This window comes from Dermacentor albipictus, chromosome 8 (genome assembly GCF_038994185.2).
Source record: "Dermacentor albipictus isolate Rhodes 1998 colony chromosome 8, USDA_Dalb.pri_finalv2, whole genome shotgun sequence".
Taxonomy (NCBI): domain Eukaryota; kingdom Metazoa; phylum Arthropoda; class Arachnida; order Ixodida; family Ixodidae; genus Dermacentor; species Dermacentor albipictus.
Window position 1 is genome coordinate 79159562 of NC_091828.1, and position 22436 is coordinate 79181997.

A 22436-nucleotide genomic window follows, 5' to 3' on the forward strand; every position below is an offset into this window, starting at 1 on the left:
TTTGAGCTTGGTAAAAAAGCACAGTCCGCAGATAGCATATGCTGCTGTGAACATCTCGGCCAAATATTGCAGTTGTGCGTGGTGCGTGAAGATCATAAGCAAGAGTGCAGACGCCTCTCTCAAATGCTTTTTTCAAACAAAGCGTTCTCCTGACCCTCTTCGAAGCTGCCATATTTTGTCATTTAGCAGATTCTCATAGATGGCTGCTATTGGCCGACAGCTGACATCAAATACAAAGGGTGTTTGGATTGGTGCACTTCTTCCTATTGTTACTGCGTGTACTTAATGACACACTTTAACAAACTGGCTGAAGTAAGTGAAAATCTCAGTTTCAAATTCTGATAAGGATTATGCACTTCCGAAAAAGTCTACTTACGCCGTCGCATTCCTGCGAGGGCAGTCACAGCCGAGCGTGCTTACGCTCGGCTGTGACTGCCCTCGCAGGAATGCGTCTTTGGCCACACTGCTTATCGGTGCCGTAGCTGTCGGGTCTCGCTAATGTGCGAGTATGAAAGTGTTCCGGGTACATGTTTTGTTTTGCCTGCCTTATTTATTGGTTCTTTGTCCCCCCCCCCCCCTTTAATGCCTACGGGTGCTGTGGGTATTGTGATAAATAAATAAATAACCCTAATTAACCTCGTTCCATACGAAACAAGGTTGGACTACATGTACGCTTGCCAGCGCTTGCACATGGCAGCTTCTGGCTAGACACCTTGGCAAACATTGCTTCATATTGAGCTTCAAAAATGCGCAGTTTGGATGTGGCTACTATCCGTCGGTCGAGCTGATGCAGGACAAAGCCGGTCCGCACCACGCAGCATGACCAGACTGGAGCACCAGAGCGCGAGTGCGGACTCCAGCCCTGGCATGCACACGGCAAACGTTACGCTATACCACAGTTGCATGCAGCTGCGTCTGCTGCGTAGCATAGATACCGCAGCTGCCACAACAAGCTCATTCGCTGTGGCTCCGCGAGGAAAGCTGTGTGCTCCAAGTGGTCTGTGTGGGTGATATGACTCTAGGCACACAGCGAGCCGGACCGAGTGCTAGCACTGGAACAGGTCATGTGCTTCACAAATCACCACGAGTTGCACATCCTTGAGATGTGTCACCATCATGATCGAAGCTAGTCGCGTTGGGAATCCGTTTAATGCCAGCCCATAGTGCGGCACCACTTACCCGATGTGGGCGCTGTTGGCGTACTCGCATGAGCGAACATAAGGCATTTCAATTGACCTTCAGACATTGTGTGATTGCCGCAGAGCTGAGCGCAAGAGAAAATGTGCTACTTGTCGCACGGTCCGAGAAAACACAGCTGTGCTGCAGCATACCTAGTACGCTGCAGCACAGCAAAGAGATGAGACACCATGAACTCGACAGTACGTTGAGGGACAGCCTCAAAGTTTGGCACATTTTAGGCACCAAAATCGAAAATGGTGGCGGCTATGTGAACATCCAAAATCAAATGTAATTTGAACTGCACGCCATGGTGACGTTCAGTGGGTGGAGCATTGTGGGCATGCCCCGCTCCGCCATAGCCTTCAAAGTGCAAGGCATTGAAGAAGGACCGGGACACAGGCAAAATTTGATAGCGAACAACCCTGCTTCTGCTGAATGCATTGAAGCACATTTTGTGGCAAAGTATTTCTGAAATAGTTGGTTTGAGCATCAAATTCATTTCTTAACTTCATTAAAGAGTGGTTTAGGGCCCCTTTAATGGAATGCTGAAGAATCAGCTGAGACTGATTAGGAATTGATTCTGAACTCCATTTTCATTAATGTCTCCATAATAGGTTGATTATTAAAAAAGAGAAAACGGAAGTCCAAGTTCAATTTTTTTAATTTCCCACCAATAAGTCACTGTCACGCCACGGATTTCAAAGCATCTTTTCATATTTAGGCCATTGTCGCTCAGTGGAAGTTCTCAAAACTTTGTAAATTCAGTCTGTTTTTTTTTTCAGCATACGATACAGATTATCTTTGTTAATACAAGTTTAACAAGGCCCAAGCAGATGTTGCCAAATCCACAACACTGCAAAAAGCTCGTGCAGGAACTTTGAGGCAATGTCATCGCCAGTGCTTTGTTCTTGCACCTTTCCGTCTTACCAAGCCTGCTCTCATGGTAACAGTAGTTTTCTGGTATTTTAGAAGGATAACTTACTAATAGGTACATGTGAAATTATATTTGCTTTAGTGTCCCCTTAAGAAACAGTGCTGAGAGGTTCCCACTATAGCTCACCTGAATTCCTGTGCACTCCGCTTGCCATGCCCGAGTAAAAACTGTGTCACAATTTCTGCTCACTTTCTGCCTTAGCAAAGATAATTCACAAATGTGAAAAACCTCATTTGATGACCACACTATATACATAAAAACTAAATGGGGGTGGCTTTTGCTTGCATACAATGGGTGTTGTGATAAAGCGTATCCATCTTGCGCATGTCGAGGTTGGTCACATCAATCTCTGAGCTTGCATATCATCGACTAAAGACATCGAAGCAGTTTTTGTCTTATTGGTTCGGAGAAATCCAATATTGACTACGGAGTGTGTTCAAAAGAAAATGGTAGCTACAAAGAGGCCAAAGCATTTAATTTGAATACTCGGACCAGGAAAGCCTCGGGTAATATTGTCGACAAGTGCCACTTGAATCTAAAACCTGCTAATCTGCTAGACAGAAATTGATGCACTATGGAAAAGCCTCTGGCACAGTGGCAGGAACACCCAGCACTCAAAGGGTTAAAGGTTGACCCCATGGAGGAAAGAAATATCTTGGGAGGCAGCATGACGTCCCGCTTACGTAAGCCAAGTGTGCGCATTGAGTGTTGAATACTGGGATCAGCACATTGTATGTGGCTTAGCTTATGGTATCTTTGAGTGCCACTGGCTGCTGGAGTTGCCGCTCGCTTTCTGCTTGCCACGTTTGATTCCTTAGGTTCTTGGCCTCGACACCAGGAAGTATTGTTGCCTTTGTGACTGCAATACTAGCTCCGGAGTGTCTGCAGAATTAGCTGCGCGTTGTAACTTGTAACTGCAGTCGCCGTTGATAGTGAGATGAAAACATCGTGGCCAGGATATGTTTCCTGCTCCCATAGCTTCTGACGATTGTTCATGCCGATGACATGGAAGTGAATGATGGCCCTTCTGTATCTGACACACCCGGCACGTTGACCGGCGTGAGGCCGTCACTTCCTGCTGCAGGCGGCATGAAGTGAGTGCATCATGTTTGGTGTTGCAGCATCGTATTCATACGTCGCCAACTGTAATATAGTGTCGCCCCCTGTCAGATCTCTGTGTTATCGTACATGTATGTTTTGTAGTTGTTTAGCTAGATGGCGCCTCCCCCTTCTGTCATGTGACGAGCTTGGGCCAATCTGGAGGTGTCATCTGGCGTGTGAAGCCTTTATTAGTAATAAACGGCCGCGGGTCGGCTGAGTCTTCGTTCTGGTTTTCATCGGGAGCAGTCAGCTCCGAGTCTCCTTCACTGTGCCGGCATTCGCCGCGCGTACGCTGGCCGGGGGCCCCCACTTGCCTGCCGCTGCCGACACAACACCAACCAGCTCAATTTTGTTTGCATTTCCCCGTCACTGTCTTGAAAAATCATGCAAATGACAACATGCGTGTTGAGCCCGGCGAGCTCAATGCACATCACCATCACGTGCTGCAACGATTCACGCCAAGTGGGCACGTCAAAACTTCCGGCCAAAAATGCCCTGCTCGAAGATGCTGTTGACCCAGGAGCGCAAAGATAACGTTGCCAAAGCCGCAAAAAACGGCGATGCACGTCTTAGGCTGCTCAAGCCCCGCAAGCTAAATGCACGTCGACGCATCGTGCTGCAACAATTCTTGCGACGCTTCGCATTACATAGATGTCGACTACAGTCGAGCTTGCGAAAATTCTTTTAGTGACTTCGCATCATACGTTTTCCCTATTACTATGTTTTCTTCTTGAGTTTTTTTTTTTTCCAGAATGTTTGAACGAGGTTCTATTGTATAACTGTTGGTGAAGGAAACACAACGTGGTGCTTCTTTCATTTGGGTGCTCTTGCATCACATGACCCCGATCAGGCCCATCAGGTAAAATGCATTAAGAGACCAGAGGATGATAGCATTGCTCTAAATTTAGTGCAGGAGTGCTAAGTCACCAAAAGTGGTACAGTACTATAATGTGATGAAACCAGCATCAAGATGTTAGAAAGCCAAGCACCAGTTGAGAAGGGGTGTTCAAGTAGATTTTGAATAAGATGACGCAGTTTACGAAAGCTGCATTTAGCTGTATTTACACTATGGTACAGGCACCATCTCACAGAGGTCTCTTCTGGTGGTAAAAATTGCTGTGATTGCTGTGATTTCTGTGACCATGTGAATTGCTCACATGTTCTCTGGGCTGCCATGCCTTCCTAGCTTGATGGCATGTGGAACCAGAACCTAGAGAGAGAGAGAAAAGGACAATGACATAAACAGTATAACTGTCTCAATCAATCTTTCAAAAACTATAAAAGGTAAAAGCCGCTGCAACATGTGGTGCTGTTTTTTATTGTTGGCAGAACGTTTGAAAATTACCCGTCGCATGTAGCACAATTCTGTGAGCTACATTACTCTCAGAGGCAGACATTACTTGCGCAAGAAATCAATATGCATGGTTGCCTAATTAACAAAGCTTTGCTAGTTAACTTCTAATTACTTTATGGCACATGTTGCAATTGACAAATAGTGGCTGTTGACGTCGGAAGTAGTACCCACTTGGAACGAATTTTGAGGATGACACCTATTTTAAGAAAGGCACTCCCAAATTTTTTTGACAAAATGCGTTGTTCCATTCAAAGCATAAAAAACTGTGTTTTGCTAAAAAAGTCAGAGGAACAACAGTGCATTCTTGGCACAAGTTTGACCACCCTTATCTCAAACCTGGTGATAGCTTAAAAATTAGTTCCACTAGGATGTGCCTTGTGAAATCACAGGCTTCAATTAATATAATGCAACATGTGCAATAAAGTAATTAGTTAAAAGGTTTATTAGTGAAATGTTGCTAATTTGTCAATAATACATTTTGATTTCCAGTATAAATAATGTCTGCCTCTTTGAGTAATCCAGCTCAATGAGTAGATTTGTGCTATATGCCCCAGGTATTTTCTTTTCTTAAATTCGGTTAACATTTAAAAAACATGGTATATGTTGCCTAAATTACCTCAAAATTACTTTTGCTTATGCATAATTGCATAATTACTGATGAAATGTAAATGACTTTTGCGTGTGCATAATGTGACATTTCTCTGAACAATGACACAATTTATTAGACACACAAAGTTTACTGGGCTTAATGAATTGCTTGTACTACTTAAAAGCCTGCATAGAGGTTAAACCGAAATTTTAATGCAATGAGGCTTTCATGCTCTGTCAAGACCAAGGAATCTGATAAAAGTTTGTTTGGTGCATGGTTTAGCCTTCCTTTCCGAAAGTAAGCTTCGAGATGAACCAAGGGTCGAAAAACGTAATCTTTGCATGTTCAATTATGGAACTTCCAACCTGCACATGCTGTACAGCCAAATCCTGTCATGACAAAACGGGACATAACGAAGTAGTGAATAGAACAGAGTAATTCTGGCTCCCCCTTCAACTCTGTTATAACAACGTTTAACTGTATATTAACCAGCATGGTACCAGCATGGTACCATGCCAGTGCTGGTATTGACTAGTCACAGTGGCTCAATGGCTTTGACATTCTGCTTCTGTGTATGAAGCCGTAGGTTTGGTCCTTACGGCCACGTTACAATGTTGGGATAATGCAAAAATGCTCATGTACCACTTTCTAGGTGCCACTTTTTTTTTTTTTCAGAAAGCCACCAAGCTTTTCCGGGTCATTTTATCAGCTAATCGATTGTGAACAACCTTTGCTATTATAATATCAGCAGTTCTTTATTTTGGGTTGTCCCTTACAGGCAATTTCTTTTTTATGCTTTTGAGTTGCAGATAGGCATGGTGACAGAAGCAGTCTATGACAGGCTCAACGTCATTACAAACAGAAGTCAAGCGCGATTCTGTTGTGCTCAGTGCGATGGGTCATTTCCAGAAAGAAAATTGCAGAAACGCAGACAGGAAAGTGTGTACGTTGAGCTGCGTCCATGCAAGACGTCACCAGAGGCTCAAACTCACCCTCACAAGTGTTCGAATTAAGGTGGTGCTCTGAACACGACTCACTAGAGATTTCCAGGTATGCTTCTTTTCTTGAGGTAAAAAAACATCCAAGAACACCAGCGCTAAAAAAGGCAGCCATCGCAGCTGCGAACTCTGTGCCGCTATTCTTAAAACCCAGGAGAGTCAGACCCGCTGTGTTTCCGCCAACCCCACCCACGAATAAGCTGACTTTGGGAAGCTTGTGTTTTGTAGAAGAGCAGTATTCACACCAAAATGGTAAAACAACTGCTTCTTGGCTGTGGCACTCGGCAGATGAAAGGTAATCTACGGATGAGCGATACTCGTCAGCGGCATATATTGGAGAAAAGGTAAGGTCTGGATGAGAAAGATTTGTCCGTTGCACAGGAAGAGTTAAAGAGCCTCAAGTCGCCAAAGTTAACCCACAGCAGCCCCCTACGATGGCACCTCTCAATACTCTAGTACTACTCTAGAACGTTTAACGCTGTGAGCCAAACAACCACCCAAAATTACCGTGAATCAAGATGCCACTTTCGCCACCACCTCCTTGAAAGCTGCTGCCGTGGCGGAATTGGCAAACTTGTCCATAAAGTTGGTGCCATGCTCCATGCATTCCGCGAGCCTTGGCTCCAAGGGAATGCGTCCTGCAGCATGTCAATTGTGAACAAGGAATCATTAGTATACTACACATTCTCAAGACCTGCATGAGCCGGCAGTCAGACATGCAACTATCTAAGAGGACCCTAAAGAGAAACACCAAATCAGTTCAGGCTGACAAAGTACTCTTTTAAAACTGTGCTTTGATAATTTTCACGCTAAGAGGTTAAATACCAGAAGAAAGAAAATGAAGGTCAAACATATATATATATAATTTCATGCTGAAACCTGGCACCGGCACCTCAGTGCGACGTCACAGATTTCAAAGAATTTTTTTTTTTCGTACTCTGGCCATCCTGGTCAAGTAGTATATGCTTTCGCAACTTGCTGAGTCAAGTCTTCGGGTCATTTAGAGTGCAACGTAGCCCATCTTTACCAATAAGAGATTTACAAGGCCCGAGCAGAGGCCCCCAGAATCCATGACATCACGGCAAGCTGGTGCGGGATGGGGATGGATGTTCTGAGTGTCCCCTTTGAAACGAGGCGGTGGGTTGCACCACCAAGTTTTTGTTATTTTATTGCCTAATGTCCTACTTATGTTAAAAAAGAAAAGGAAAAAAAAACCACGATGAATTCCCATAACCAATGTTTCTGAACCCCTATTTTGAACTTTGTTTTTGTACGCCTCCGTTGTTTGTCATTTCCCCACTTTTCTTTCACCAATCTTCCAATCGCCTCTTACAAATCTCTATTGCAGACATTTTGCTTTCCCCTTGCTCTCGCTAAACCCAAGGGCTTCAAGGGGGGCAGTGAGTACTAAATCCAACATGCTCCATCGTTCCCTAGAACTCCAAGGCAGCAGTGCCAGCTGTCTTTCGTTTTTTGCGCCGCTTCTGGGTTATCAAGCGTCCACTCATGGTAAAAGTGCTTTGATTCTTTTGGTAATGTAGAAGCGTAATTTACTCATACAGCTCAACTTACTTTTTCTCTTTAATGTCCCTTTCAAGGGCACTAAAGGCCAATGCTTAATCAATTTCAACTGACGGAATGCGCTTCTAGGAACCTTTCAGTGTTTGCCTTATGTCATGTGATGACATAGTTGCAGAGAAAAATTGCGATGGAAACCCCCAATTCTCCTGCAATTCATGTTGCCTTTGACAAATAAGCATTCTTAGCTGGCGATACCACAGGTACTGCTCTGCTAGACACTACTACCAGCACTGGTTCAGAAACCTGCACAAAGGGGCACCGCACTTCAACATATAGCGCCGACAACACAGTGTGAACATGCAGCACCATCAAGTTCCGTAAATAAATACAACAAATTGGCAAAATGCACTTCTTTTCATGTTGAAAAGAACAATAATAACTTTCTTGAGATCAGTGCTCGACTGCAAATGACCAATTATCTACAAATAGATCATGCTGGTGGCACCAGTTGTCTGGAATTTGTCATTTTTTCACTTACGGAAGCTACATTCTCTGTTCTCCGTAAGGGTGATTCTTAGAACACCTCGAAGCACTAATCTATCTCACCTGCTGTTTGCTATTAACAGTCCAATCTCATTATAATGATGTTGCCTCTGACATGAAAATACCTATTTAACACCTGATATTCGTTATAAGCATACATGAATTACATGCAAATGTTATGAGCCAGTGTTAAGAAGAAGAAGCTGTTGATGTGTAGCGAGCAAGAGGAAGGACGAAGTGTGGCCTGTCCGCCATTTTTGTTGTGCTGGCCCCACTTTAGCATCTTTCCGTGCAGTGTAAATAAACCCCTTGTATGAACACTTCCCCATAAAAATGATGGAGGCAGTAACATTACAAATTTATTTCGCTGTATCCGTGCTTGTTATGCGAAGTTAATCTAGCTGCTATGGCGGGAGAAAGATGAGGAGATAAAGACACATGAAATGTACACAGGTGCCTGTGCGATAGCATCTAGATTAACTATGTAAAAATTAGCCCAAACATCAGTACTACTCACCAGAGTTATACCAAGGTTTGAATTGTACATATAATCAGCTCACCACCCGTAAATGACTGCAGGTTGCAAACACGTAGCCCTCTCCACTACTATAATTGTGTGTTGATGTCCACAAAGACAACCAATACACGAATGAAAAGTGCCAAAGAGCTGCTTGCTTTGCACCACAAAACCCAAATTCCTATCTCTGCCACTGCTCTGAAGCACCACACTCCTGTTCAGTTACAATTTGCACTTCCAGTAATTCTCCACCCCGGCACAAGTGGTGCTCACCCAAAAAGGGCACGTTGACCATCTTGGCAAGCTCCTCTCCGCCCCCGCTGGAGAAGACGTTGCTGCATTCCTGAAAAATCAACAAGAGTCAGTGTTTTTTTTTTTTACAAACAACAAAAGATCATCATCATCATTCTACTTATGCCCACTGCAGGATGAAGGCCCCTCCAAGCAACCTCCAGTTACCCTTGTCTTGCATAATCCGACTACATCTTGTACCTATGAAGTCCCTAGTTTCATCACACCACCCAATTTTCTAACTGTACTCGACTGTGCTTCCCGTCCCTTGGCACCCATTCTGTAACTCTAGTAGACCACTGGTTATCCGCCCTATGCATTACATGGTCAGCTCGATTCCATTTATACCTTTTAACCTCAAGTAGAATATCATCTAAATCTGTTTACTATCTGATCCACAATGAAATCGATTCATGAAATCAAATGCTCTCACAAGGAAAATTTGAGTGCACGTAGACTATGAAGCTAGGATGAACTCGAAGGACAGGAACTCTTCAGTGGGCATACTTGAGCCTTCAAGAGAGAAGTTCAACTATGCAGCTGTTGTGGCAATACTAAACAGTTATAGTTGGGCGTTCGCAACAGCTCTGCATACGCAGGGAGCCCTCGGAGGCAGCAGTGTAGCGTGCAGAGTATGCAGGAGTGCAACAGGCATTTTGCGTGCAGCCGCCAAGTCGCTGCTGCAGGCTCTGCATGACATTCTCACAAGCCCACAAGAGTGAATTTTCCAAGATGGCTCCAAATGAAGGAAGCTGCATGAGTTGGCTACAGCAGTTTCTGAAGCTGGCATATGGTGACGCTGAGCCACATCCAATTGGCTTTTCTATGTGCCAATAAGCAATCCACCTCTCAGCTTTTGCATCCAGCCAACTACTGCTGCTTTGCAGGAGCACACTTTGCTATGTATGCACGCTCTCACGTGCTGCATACTTGGGTAGCTGCAGGCGCGCGACTGTAACTTTCTACTGACCGCCTGCGTGGCAGTCATTGGATGGCTTGACAATCAACGCTCATGTTCATCCTTCTGTCTTTTTTCTTTAACTTTATGTCTTTCATGAGCGTCCAAAAGTGAACACTGGTGAAGCCAGTGGAAGACACAAAAAGCGAAGGAAAAGGTAAAAGATTAACATTGAAAACATTCAGTTATGAAAGCCTATTTTGTTTTTTGTGATTCTGATTGCTGCCAGGCTTGACAATAGGTCAAAAGACATAGTCTCCGTCACATTTTGTCGTAGCCAGCGTGTTGAACCAAACTGGACCTGAATCAAAAACCAGAGCTGAATCATTATATTAGGCTGAACCAAAGCTGAACCAAACTGTTTTTCCGACCAGCCTCCCAGCCTTTCCGTTCCCCTGTTGAAACCAGCAGGGACTCTTCAATAAAGATGTTTTATCTCTCTCTCTCCGTCATCTTGAAACTGAATCTAAAACGGAGCTTACTCAAGGAATTGTTCCAAACTTATTCAACAAATGATTCAGAAAACAATAGGATGCTCTACAAGGGCACATCAGAGGGGAAATGTTGGACAAAGGCTCGAAGCCTCCTGTAATCTGCAAATGTTTCCCACGCTACAGGCATGACTCAAATAACATCATGCTTCATGTGACAATGACAGTGAAAGAAAGAGGGCAGAATATCCCACCTTTGAATCTACAGGCCAGATATGTACAGTGCTCAAGGAATGAAACGCGACAGGGAGCACTTAGTAGAACCCTGCATATGTGCAAAGTACTTGAGAGTATTATGTCAAGTCGCTAGGAATCTCGTCACCAATGCTGACGAGGGCTCCGATGTAAGTGTAAGTGCCAAAAATTATGTTGATTCTATACAAATTGGAGCCGGTGGAAACAAAAGTATGCACATTAGTTAGCCCCAAATTGATACGTTTCATTCCGTGAGCACTGTACATGATAAAGAAGTAAATATCTTTATTTAGCACTCTGAATCTGCAGTGTGACACAAGCTTGCCCTACTGAATACAAGTACTTGGAGTGATACCAAGCCACCAGTATAGGTTGATGTAAATGCAAACTAACACCACTAGGAGAAACACAACCTCGGCAGCTGTTTTTTAAATGCAGAGCATTATCGCCATAAATTAATTGATATACTACATCCATTATTCAGCAAGCTACCAAATTTATAATTATTAGTCGAAGCCAAATAACCTAAACCTTAGTATACTAGTTCCTCAGTGATACCTCAACTGATGTGCACACAGGTGTAAGGCAGCTTACAGGTGCAGCTAAATGGAATTAAATGTGTGTTCAATGCACTGGACACTGTGTCCTTCGAAAACACATCACAGCACCCCTGCGCCTTTCACAGTGCCTTAAATTTCTTGTGTAATATTAAAGACATCAGGGGTACAAGATCTGTGCCAAATGTACACTGAGGTATAGTAATGTTGTCACTTTCAAAATACGCCTTATTAGTAAACAAACTGGTTCCACATCTTCATCCAGTACTGCGAGTACCCTTGGAAGTCCACTTCAGTTAAGCACTTCAGTAGCCGCCTGCCTTGCTTTTGAATTGTCCTCACAACCCCAAAACGCCGTCCCCGTAGTACCAGTTTACCATATGGGGAACAAAATAATTGTAGGAGGACTCAATGTGACGAGTAGGGCACACACAATCTGTCAGATGCTTCAGGAGCTCCACAGTGAAAGATGCCTTGACAGTTTGACCTTCATGTACAGATTCATGAAGCACAATTCCACGGGTGCCAAAAAACATGCTCAACAAGACTGACTTCTTGCTTTGTTCCTCCACGCTTTTTCGTCCTTTAATTTTTTAATCTTTAATCTTTAATCTTTAATTTATCAGCTCCTTGCTCTGCGGTTTCAGCCTCGATGTCGTATTCGTAAACTTCAGTTTTTTTGGCCTTGACTACACCTTGTAATAATTCATCGCTGGGATTTATAGTTTTGTAATCACAGCAATATTCTTTTCATCGCAACTTTTGCTCAGCAGTACACACTTCTGGAACCATCTTGGTGGTGCGAAAAAACTGTGGCGGCGTGAGTGGACCGAGACTCCGAGTGAGGCGAGGCAAGGCAAGCTGCAGTTCTCGGAGGCTGCCCACACAGTCGACTATAGTTGCCAGACAGAGGACTACGTGGTACGAGTGCAGCGGTGACAAGGAAGGAAGGTACAGGCAGCACGAGGGTGGGTGCCATATGGTGTGCCCGGAGAGATGGCATGGTGGAAGAGTCGCGGAGTGTGGGAATAAAGTGAATGTTTGAGTCTTAACGTGTCGGCTTGTCGTCTATCGTGACAAGTGGGGACTTTTCCGGAATGCACATGGACAGGTGGTGAACGTGCCTGAAGAGTTGCTGCAGCATCTGCTGGGGAAGACCAAACAGTTCCATCATGCAACACGAGCAGATCGCAGCAGCAGTATGACACAGGTTGATGACAACAGAGGCAGTGCCTTGTAGAGGCCCTCAAGCAAGCTCAGAAGCACGAAGCAGCTGCTTGGCAAGTGCAGAAGACCAGTTACTACCATCATCGGCAGCCAACAACCACTGCAGACAGTGACCTCGTGCTCTTAGATAGTCCCACCTTCAGTGATCCTGCCAAGGGTGTCTCAGCCAAGTTGGCACCGCGGCGGTGTGGACCTTATTTAGTGGTCAAGCGGCTAGGCAAGAACTTTGTTTTGAATGACCCTACTACAAGACACTGTTGAACTATTGCCCACGCAGAGCAGTTGGTGCTCTACTGTGAACCACAGCTACTCTCTTCTCACAGTTTGGAGGGGGGGGAGTTGTGAGGAGAGAGTGGCGGCGTAAGCGAACCAAGAGCTCCAAGTGAGGCGAGGCAAGGCATGGCTCTTGAAGGCCGCATACGCGATTGACTGTAGCTACCACACAGAGGATTAGGTGGCGCGAGTGTGGTGGCGAGAGGAAAGGAAGGCACGGGCAGCATGAGGGTGGGTGTGGTGCATCATGCGTGGAGGGAAGGGTGGTGAAAAAGTCGTAGAGAGTGGGAATAAAGTGAATGCTTGTGACAAACGTGTCAGCCTGTCGTCAACTGTGACAGCGAAAACCTCCTTCATTTTCAAATTTTCAATCAATATCTGGTGAACAGATGGCTTTCTCAAATCAAGGGCTTCTGCTGTCATTCTAACAGTCGTTCAGTAGTCACAGAGCACAACTGAATGCACACATTCAATGCTTCCAATTTCACACGAGGTAGAGGGGCAGCCTTATCTTGCATTTTCCTTGGGGAGTCTTCCTGAAGAAACGCTGGACTCACCTGAGCAGAGTCTTTAAGTTTATGGCATCCTTTTGAAGTTTGATATTGATAATTTCTACCGTCTGTTCATTGATCTTCATTTTGACTGAGACTACAAATTGGTTGCACGTAAAGTGCATGCATAAAATTCTGCCTTGTCGTACAGCAGTCATGCTCGTACTAGAACTCAACCAGGTCTTTTCAAGCGGAGAGAGCAGCTCTCTGCAGCACCGCTTCACCCTCTCCCACAATGCCGACTAATGGTTTGAGAAGGCGCATCTGCATAAAACATATATGCCCCATCCAGCATCAATTAATGATAAAGGTAAGCCACCTTCGCATGGCCATCGGAGCCAAGCTCTCATATCTCATCCCTGCATGTTGTTTAAGCCAAACCCCACCCTTGGACTGCTCTTCAGAAGTATATTTTTCTATGTAACTTTCAGAATGCCATACAGCCTTAAAAATAAAAAAAACATATGAAAGCATTTAGGGTATAGAGCAAGTTTTTTATCTAGTACACTGAACATGTACAAAGTTTCTTTTTTTAAGCTTGAATTCGTAGTCAAAATCATAACTTTTCACGCTTATGGCAAGTAGACTGGAAATGCTTGCTTTCCTGCCTGCCTGCCTGCTTGCTTTTCTTGCTTGCTTGTTTGTTTGTTTCTTTCCTTTATTAAATTCTGGGGTTTTAAAGGGACACTAAAGGCAAATATCAAGTCGACAGAGACTGTTAAGATGCCATTCTAGAAATTCCACAACGCTCGTTTCGTGCCAAAAAAAAAAAAAAAGACTTGGTTTAGGAGAAAATTGCATCTGAAGGGTCCAAATACCTTTTTCGTAGTGCTGACATTGTATACGTCATCACCACCGTTTGCTGCTGTCGGCGAGTAAAACGGCACCTGACAGACAGCGGTACTAAACCAAGACAGAGCGGTGGATTTGCCACTGCAGCTGCTTTTTGGTCAAGTGGCGTAGACCGTTCGGGCATCTCATGACGTCACATGGAAGTTGAATTGTCTGCTACTTGCAGTTTGTGCGAGTTTCGCGTGCCACCAAAACCAGTGCAGCACTACGCGATAACGAAACTAGTGAAACACAAAAGCGTGGGCGGCGCAGAGTCGAGCGAAAATGAAACCTTTCAACCGCCCACGTCATTGTCAAGGGTAATTTCAATAAGTTCTTGCTAAGAAACGAAACTGGACAGGTAGCATTTTATTTTGTCTTATAATACAATACAAGGATGTTTTTTGCAATGAGTGGTTGAGTACTAGTGACAGAATTTAACTGAGGAGTGCTTTCGTCATCGGGCAACTACTTGAATGTCCCGGGGAAGACTCTAATCATGTTCTGCATTTACCTCAATTTCTCTATTATTGATGCTCTATTCACGATAATATTGATGCCTTAGAGATTCTCGAGCACTACTTTATCACTTTAGCTTTATTTAATATTTGCCTTTAGTGTCCCTTTAAGTGCCAGGTTTGTTTCCTTGGTTTCTTACATTTTCTATTCTTACTGCCACTGCTTCCATTAACTGTATTTTATCCCTGTTTGAATGTGTTTTAGGGTCTCCCACTTTTTTGTGGACTCAGTGCATGAACTTTTGAGATCGACCTCGTACTTCAGTCCACGTCCACCTAAGGGTCAAATGAAGGGTTATTTCACGCTGAAATAAATTTGCAAGTGAGGCTGGAAAACATTGTTTTCTAGAACTTTGGTTCTCCTTAATTCCAGACCATTATGAACCAGTATGAACTGGTTCCAGCTGGTTCAAACCATTATATTTTGCTCTGAAGCTGAACCTGAACTGAGCTAGAAAACAGGCAGAAGCTTGAGCGCGAACTAAACCACAAATCAGAAATCTTTTCAGTTCGACACCTTGGTCGTAGCCACGTCTGATTTGCTGATTTCCGACATTCTGAGGAAGTGCTTAAACTACCGACAGAAAGCTGATCTCAGTTACTGTAGACATTTCATCAAAGAACAAGTTGTGCAGATTACTTGCAGACAGACAGGCAGATCGATGGACAAACAGCAGGGTTGTGCAAATAGTGCATTTTGAGTTCAAAGCGAATAGTGATTTTGGCAGTAGATTTTCGAATCGAATGTCAAATAGCTGGCGTTCAAAAATCTTGGCCACAAAGTGACTTTCGAGATAGTTATTGCATACGTGCAATTATTATGTGAACTAATGTGTGCGAATGAGGCCACAATTAATTCAAGTATGACTTATCTATTAGAATAGTACTTATGTATGTACGAACATGACTTATTCATTGAAATGATGGAAAAGAGAAATGAACTAAAACTGTATCTGTTCAGCACGTAGTAAACACATCACAATTCTCACATGTTGCAGTTTCCAATGAGAGCCAAGTTCAATCAGTTCTCAACTATCCATATTTATCTGAAACTTGTTTTTCTAGCTTAGTGTCTGGACGTGGTGGTAGTGACAAAAGGGTGCTGGCAACCCAAACACGGCGCCAAGAGTGGCAAAGATGGCGCTGGCATATCTGTAGCTTGTTGCTCGGTTTCTTCTGCCCATTTTTAGACAAAGTTGATGAAATGACTACAATTAATATATCTGAAAGCTCCCACCATAATATTTATACAGTTTTGCCGAACTTATGAGTCTATTTTCAACTTTAAAGATCGTGCCTTACTGATTAGGAAACAGTAAAACAAACTCGCGACCATGAGTTTGCCAACACTTTGAAAAGCACGAATATCACAACTGCTCTCAACGCGAATACCGAATAGCGTAACATATTCAAAACTACTATTCAAAAATTCTAATATTCGCATAACACTAGCAGATTGACAGAGAGACACCTCTGGATGCTCACCGTCATAGTTTTTTGAATTTGTTTGCCCAGTGATGCGAAACCCGAGTGAAACTCAGAGGACGCCACTATCCCAGTAGTTGGTCTGTCGACGGGGCATGGTGAATGTTACAGGCTTCACGCAAAAGCAAAGGAGCAGGCACGGAGAGGCATCAGTGCCCAGCAAATGTTGTCCATGCTCTAGCGACAATGGGTGCTAAATGTCAAGAAATGAGGTGTCACTGTGGTGAACCACTAGCTTCCATGCATAGCAGAACGGTCGGGCAGGCATTGTAAAAATACAGGAGGCTATGCCCCAGTAATGTCCAGTACAGACAAGCTGCATGCTTAGCAAACAAATGGGCACAGAAGAAGATAGAAAATTGGGCAAACTGGCACAGTACCAACAACAGGTACAGACCGACAAAAACAGCAGTCGGCTGCATTTAGTGTTGTCTTCTTCGCTGTTTGACAGTTTGCACAAAAATCTTTGCTGTGCAAGTTTTGAAGATGTCAGCGCATCTATTAATCTTGCCCTCTGAGAAAACTCATGCTTGCAGTTTCTCGAAAATATATTTTTTTTTGCCAGCATGGTACGTATGTGGCGGCATTGCCTCCAAGTCTTTGTGCAGCTCGTCTGTGCAAAATGTTGCATGTCAAGCCCCGCGTCTCACCGCACAGTTGGGACAGACGAAGCCACTCATGTTCTCCACAATGCCCAGCATAGGCAGCCCCGTCTTTTGGCAAAAGGTCACCTCCCGCCGCACGTCTGCCACTGACAGCGCCTGCACACCAAGAAGCACTTATTGTGAGCGAAATTGTGTTTCAAGTATAGACCAAACAAACGGCACAAAGAAGAGGAAACTAATGTACCAAGCGCAAAAGGACACTACACAACAGGCTTTTCAAGCGATATTATTACCCTAAACATCAAATAACTGTCTCCATCTTGAAAGAAGGACTGTCTACTTCAGGAAAACAACGATTCAGAAATGTCATGGACCCATACAAAAGAACAGGTACCAACTTCCAATCTAGCTTTATATGGAAGCAAAAACTGCTTTTAGTACAGCCAACAACCAGGTAATTACGGCAAACATACTCGCTACAAAAAATGTCATTTTATGCTGTTAATTTTCTGAAGTATGGTTCTCCAACTAGCACAGACCAAGATTCTGGATTGTTAACGGATGGAATGAAGTCCAACTCAGTATTGTCGATTGCCTAACCCCCAATTTCCTCAATGTTGTTTTTTAGAAGCAAATATAAATGATGCACAGGAATTCGTTCAGATATATTAGCCAACTTGTATCACACCTATTTTGTTCTGGCTGCTATTCCATTTTTGTGGCAGCGTGCCAATTTCTGAATGTGCTTCTCGTGAAAGTTTCACGACGTAGGCTCGAAGACAAGGCCACAACAGTTTCTTCATGTTTTGCAAAATCCAAGCTTAGGAGATTTCCGAAGCAGGAGACTGCAGGGGCTCCAGGCCCATGTGCACTGACAAAGAATGCTGCAAGAATGCCGGACGAGAAAACGTGGACGCTGCATAACAATGTTCACCTGCGGTGTCGTGACTAGGATGGCACCGTCAGGGTTCAGTCCACGTAGCACTTCCACAGTGGACATGTGCTCATCCGACGTGCCTGGAGGCGTGTCAACCACCAGGTAGTCCAGCTCGCCCCAGCAGACATCAGCCAGGAACTGCCGGATCATGGCTGCATACGTGGATGTGTTGGACTGACTGATGCCACAAAATGCAACACTAAGAGACAATTGGGTTAAGGAGGCTTTGATGACACCTTTGTTTCGCCACTGTTCCGGAAACTATCATCACATTCCCTTTCTCTTACATTGTACATGTGCCCGAGGCACCGCCGGGTTTCAGTGATGTGAACCATCGCCAACATATGCGTCAAATATTTGATGGCTTGCATTTCTGAAATGCTCTGATTTCAGCTACAGCCTGTGAAGATGACAGCGAGCTGGTGATCCATTAAATGATGACACTGTGAACACCATTTTATCAATGAAGATGGTTAGTGCAATCGCGACCAATGGCCCTCAAATCATTTTGACATCAATGCTCCCAGGGAGCAATGGTGCATTACATTTTTTCCCAACATTCTCAGGCCTGTAATGACGAGTGTACACAGTTTCACAATTCAAATAAACAACCAGAATTCCACAGCTGTCCATTTTATATATGCCATGCAAGAAAAAAAAAACTTCCTTTTCAATTTCTTAAACAACTTTCAGTGCACCTTTGGGAAATTAAATGTGCTATGACGCATCTAAGTGTGAGGGGCACATGAGGTAGCAAACAGGTTAAGAAGCAAAGAAAACAGGCTAGAGGAAAAAACAAGTGCAAAGTTTAAATATACATAGTACACTACAATACAAGTTAGCAAGCATTAACAGCAGCAATGAAGAATCCAAAAGCTCCTAAGACTTTGCAAGGACCTACAAATTGATCATTTCTTTAAAAATTTATCTGGCCTTGATCATTACCACAAGCATAAAGAGCAAATTTGGGCCGGTTGGTACATGTTGCATAAAAAAACTAGCAACAGCGCAAGGCACAGGACAAAGGAAGGAGATGGACGAAACACTGCGTCCGTCTCCTTCATACGTCCTGTGTCTTGAGCTGTTACTAATTTTTTATGCAACGTGTACAGACAACCACACAATTTTACGGAAGACAAAATTTAAGAAAAAGCTGAATATCTGTGCAGCCTCATAACACAGCCTCGTTTTCGCATTTACAGCCTTGACCAGTATATGTTAACAACTTTGTGACGTTCGGTTTTCCTGACTACTGTTACACACTGCTCGGAAATGGAATGTTTTCTGAGATCCCGTGGTCGGTAAACTTTTGTGGTTGACTGTACACTGGCCTTTCATTCGCACTTTATGCTTGTGGTAATGAGCATAGTCCAGCAAGCATAGTCCAGTATTTTGAATGGGCATGTTGCCAATGGAGTGACTGACCATGCTTCTTGGGCCCCCTCCAGATGATGGGGTTATTTTTGTCAGACAGCAGAAACCCGATGGACATCACGGCTAGTCGCTGGCTGGCATCTGCATACACTGGAACCCACCTGCAGTGGCCACCACAAGTTTATACTGCTGTTATGGGCACCTTAGCATTGTCACTAACCTTCACAGAATCACAACACATGTGTAATGCTCAGAAAGGTACAGTATGGTCCACTGTTAAAGGGAGTACTAAATTAATATTTCGAGATCTGATCCCAGCTCAGCTTAGAAATGAAGAACTAAGGTAATTTTTTATAAGTATAGCTCTACCTTACGAGTCACATCAAGCACTTACTTCCTATGAAGTTGATACATCCAAGTTATATTGGTCTGAGTACTACTTGGGTATTCCCTTTCTCCCTCTCAAGTGCCATTTAATTCTATTACTTGAAAAATTACTTTCACGAAATGTCTAGCTTCTTCAGAATCGTAAAAGCATACAGCTGTAGAATATTTTAAGAATGTTACATTCTTTAGCGAGTTTTGTCACATTTAAAGAATGTGTTCATCATGTGAAAGCTCACTACTGGAACATAAGATACGAGAACATCAACATCATGTCTAGCAGGCCTGAAAAGCACCTATCCAGCCACTTGAAAATCATGCCTGCTGCAAAACATTGTGAAGAATGAAAAAAGTTAACCTGTTATATAAGACGACATACTGACAGTGCACAAAAATACTCACCTACTTCCCAGCTCGTTTTAATCAGACATTTTAAACCTGTTATTCAAACTTGCAGCACAATGCCAATTAGAAATGTTTCAAGATGTATGCAACACATTTTAAATATCATTACTTTCATCAAAGCTTTTTATGCTGATGCACAATCTTGGCGTACACAATCATGTAGAGAGTGCCTGAAAGGATTAAATGCGAACTGTACATGCCCTACGTATACTGTCTATACTTTCATATTCATGTGCTCTGGAGGTGTATAGTTCATACCCCTGTGGGCATTGGTGGATGCTGTGTCCATCCAGGTTGAGCATCTTGGGAATGCTGGGTCCACAGAGGTCCACATCCAGCAGGCCAACCTGTGATCAATGTCAAATGATAAGAAAACCCACCCTTATCTTCACCGGGAAAAAAAAAGGAAAACGCAAACTATTTACTAGTGCCTCACAGCAGTCGATCGCTCTGCCATGGGATAACCAAGGAAGCTAGCAGATGGTAAGGCGAGGGCGAATTAATCGAGAACAAATATTTGGGACGTTAAATAACCGAATAGCACCTGCCCAAAACCGCGAGGTGCTCTCAACGCTGAACATGTTCTCAGCAAGCCCTGCTGCTACGTATGCTGAACTCATGATCGCCTGCGAAATGTCGCACGACAGCGCGAGACCAGCTCCGTACCTTCTTTCCCATGGACACCAGCGTCATCGCCAGCTCCACAGCGACGGTGCTTTTGCCGACACCACCTTTGCCGGAGAGCACCAGGATGATGTGCTGCACACCGGCCAGTATGCGGTCGCTGTCGCCTGCAGGGCATCAATTAGTGTCAGACTCTTCCATAGTAGCGACCAAAACAACCCGAGAACTAAGGGAAGGAGAGTAAAACTTTTGTCCTCGGAAGAAAATAATAATAATACATAAACTTCACAAGAGATCGATCACATGAGCGACGCCAACGAACGATAGAGCAGTCGAAACGTGACGACTGTGGTGTCACGCCAAGTGAACGGGTATCGAAAAGTTCTCTGTTAATGCGATACAAGTTTCTTAATGCAAAAGTCACGAACATATATACGCGTGAAGCAATCGTAGCAAGGCGAAAGCATCAAACGAACTCGGGACACATGACGTGCTGAAGATAAGAGTTTCGGTTTCGTGTGTTAGAAACTTCCAAGCGCTCAAGGAGCGGCGGTGTGTCGTGAATGCCAGTCTTCTATTAGCCTGCTACTTCAGCTTCCCAATTTCACTCGCGATCACCAGCAAGCGCGCATGGTATATATTGAAACACCCGGCTTACAGCAGCTCACCTGCTTGTGCCATTCGAGCCTCCGTGCTTTACAAGGTGCGTCAGTTGCATAGAGATATACGCATGATCAGCAGTAAGGATCCACCAGGTGGATAAATGATAGACGTTGTCCCCTTGATCACTTCTTTCCAACGTTTTCTTCTTTCCATACTTCTTTCACTTAATTTAGTTGACAGTTTCTCAAGCTAAAATTAAGTTGTTGTAGTACAATAAGGCACTTCAGAAATGTCAAGTGTGAATTATATTGAAATTACAGTAGTTACAAAAGATTAAATCAGCAACATATAACTGCGCAAGAAGCGCGCCATTTTTAAACGCAGGTTTGTGAAACCTGCACTATGCCTGCACGCCTCACTGTACGCCGAGCTATTTGTTACTCTGCAGCGTTCATTCACACTTATTCATTCAAGGGCCACGCGCGAAACACACTTGTCGGGCAGCTTCTTTTTTCTCCATCCCTCACTTCTCATTTCTTTCTTCCCCTTGAGTGGCTACCTTCTTCGGCAAACGCTGAGTTACGGAGCAATTCTTTCGTCAGAACACCTGGGGCGCGATCAAATCGCTCGGTGAAGACGGCGTAGCGGCGGCAGAACGCGCTCCTCGCGTCCTATCGTGGATGCCTCGTACAGTCCCGCCGCCTGCATCTACGTTGGGCTGCGATCGGGTGAGCCAGTTTCAAGCGCGACTTCTTGGTGTGGTGAAGGGTTAACAAGAAAGCATACCCTCCCCTGAACGAAAGTGGACCGTGGATTCCGTTATATACAAAGCCGATTTTAACGCGACAGCGTTAAGGACGCCGTGTTGCAGAAAATCCGGTGTCGGCGTCCCGCGTTGGACGTCGCTTTGGCAAAAATAATTTCGTACCAAATTCCGAACCACGCATACCCAACCGCTCTTCTACCGCCAAAGTTGCTCATACCTTGTCTTTCATTTTTTACAAAGTTATTCCCCGGAATTTTGAGAACGGCAGCCCACAAACAAATGTAATAATAATAATAATAATAATAAAAAAACATGGACAGCGCATATATTTTATGTTGTCATTTTCAGTAACAGGAGACCCATGCACGCAAGAGGCCGCGTTTCTACCAGAAAGCTTGCCTTCGTGCATAGCGTTCGCCGCGAGCGTTTCCTGCTAAACGTTACGGTTACATAAGCTGCAGTTGCTGGGAAGCATGAAAAGCAGTCAGGGGACTTTGAATGCTAGTGCGTTCCACTCTTCAGAGGAAGCTAGCTTTAGCTCGGGTGCTCCTATCTAAATACATGTAAAAGGAGAATTCGTTTTTCTGGGAAGCCATGGCACTGCACTAAATTTGACGAGCTTTGT

The 22436-nt window shown here is 44.1% G+C and overlaps 2 protein-coding genes across 3 annotated transcripts in view; one reads left to right on the forward strand and one right to left on the reverse strand.

The window, feature by feature from the left end:
- Positions 1–4249: 4249 nt before the first annotated feature.
- Nubp2 (NUBP iron-sulfur cluster assembly factor 2) lies at positions 4250–21713 on the reverse strand. Of its 2 annotated transcripts, none has more exons than XM_065427770.1 (9): positions 21573–21713; positions 20485–20609; positions 20077–20165; positions 19081–19190; positions 17653–17807; positions 16764–16874; positions 9010–9079; positions 6663–6793; positions 4250–4424 (listed from the first exon to the last, which is right to left on the reverse strand). In XM_065427770.1, the coding sequence occupies exons 1-8, from the start codon at positions 21577–21579 to the stop codon at positions 6669–6671; spliced, it is 792 nt and encodes a 263-aa protein (XP_065283842.1). In that variant the 5' UTR covers positions 21580–21713; the 3' UTR covers positions 4250–4424; positions 6663–6668. The 2 variants fall into 2 exon arrangements, with proteins under 2 accessions (XP_065283842.1, XP_065283840.1); XM_065427768.1 differs by lacking the exon at positions 21573–21713 and adding an exon at positions 21111–21263.
- The window catches only part of IFT46 (intraflagellar transport 46), an 89996-nt gene continuing 89263 nt past the window's right edge, over positions 21704–22436 (forward strand). The window contains exon 1 of the mRNA XM_065427766.2: positions 21704–21773. Coding sequence (XP_065283838.1) covers positions 21726–21773 — 48 coding nt within the window. The 5' untranslated portion in view covers positions 21704–21725. The remainder of the gene's footprint in view (positions 21774–22436) is intronic.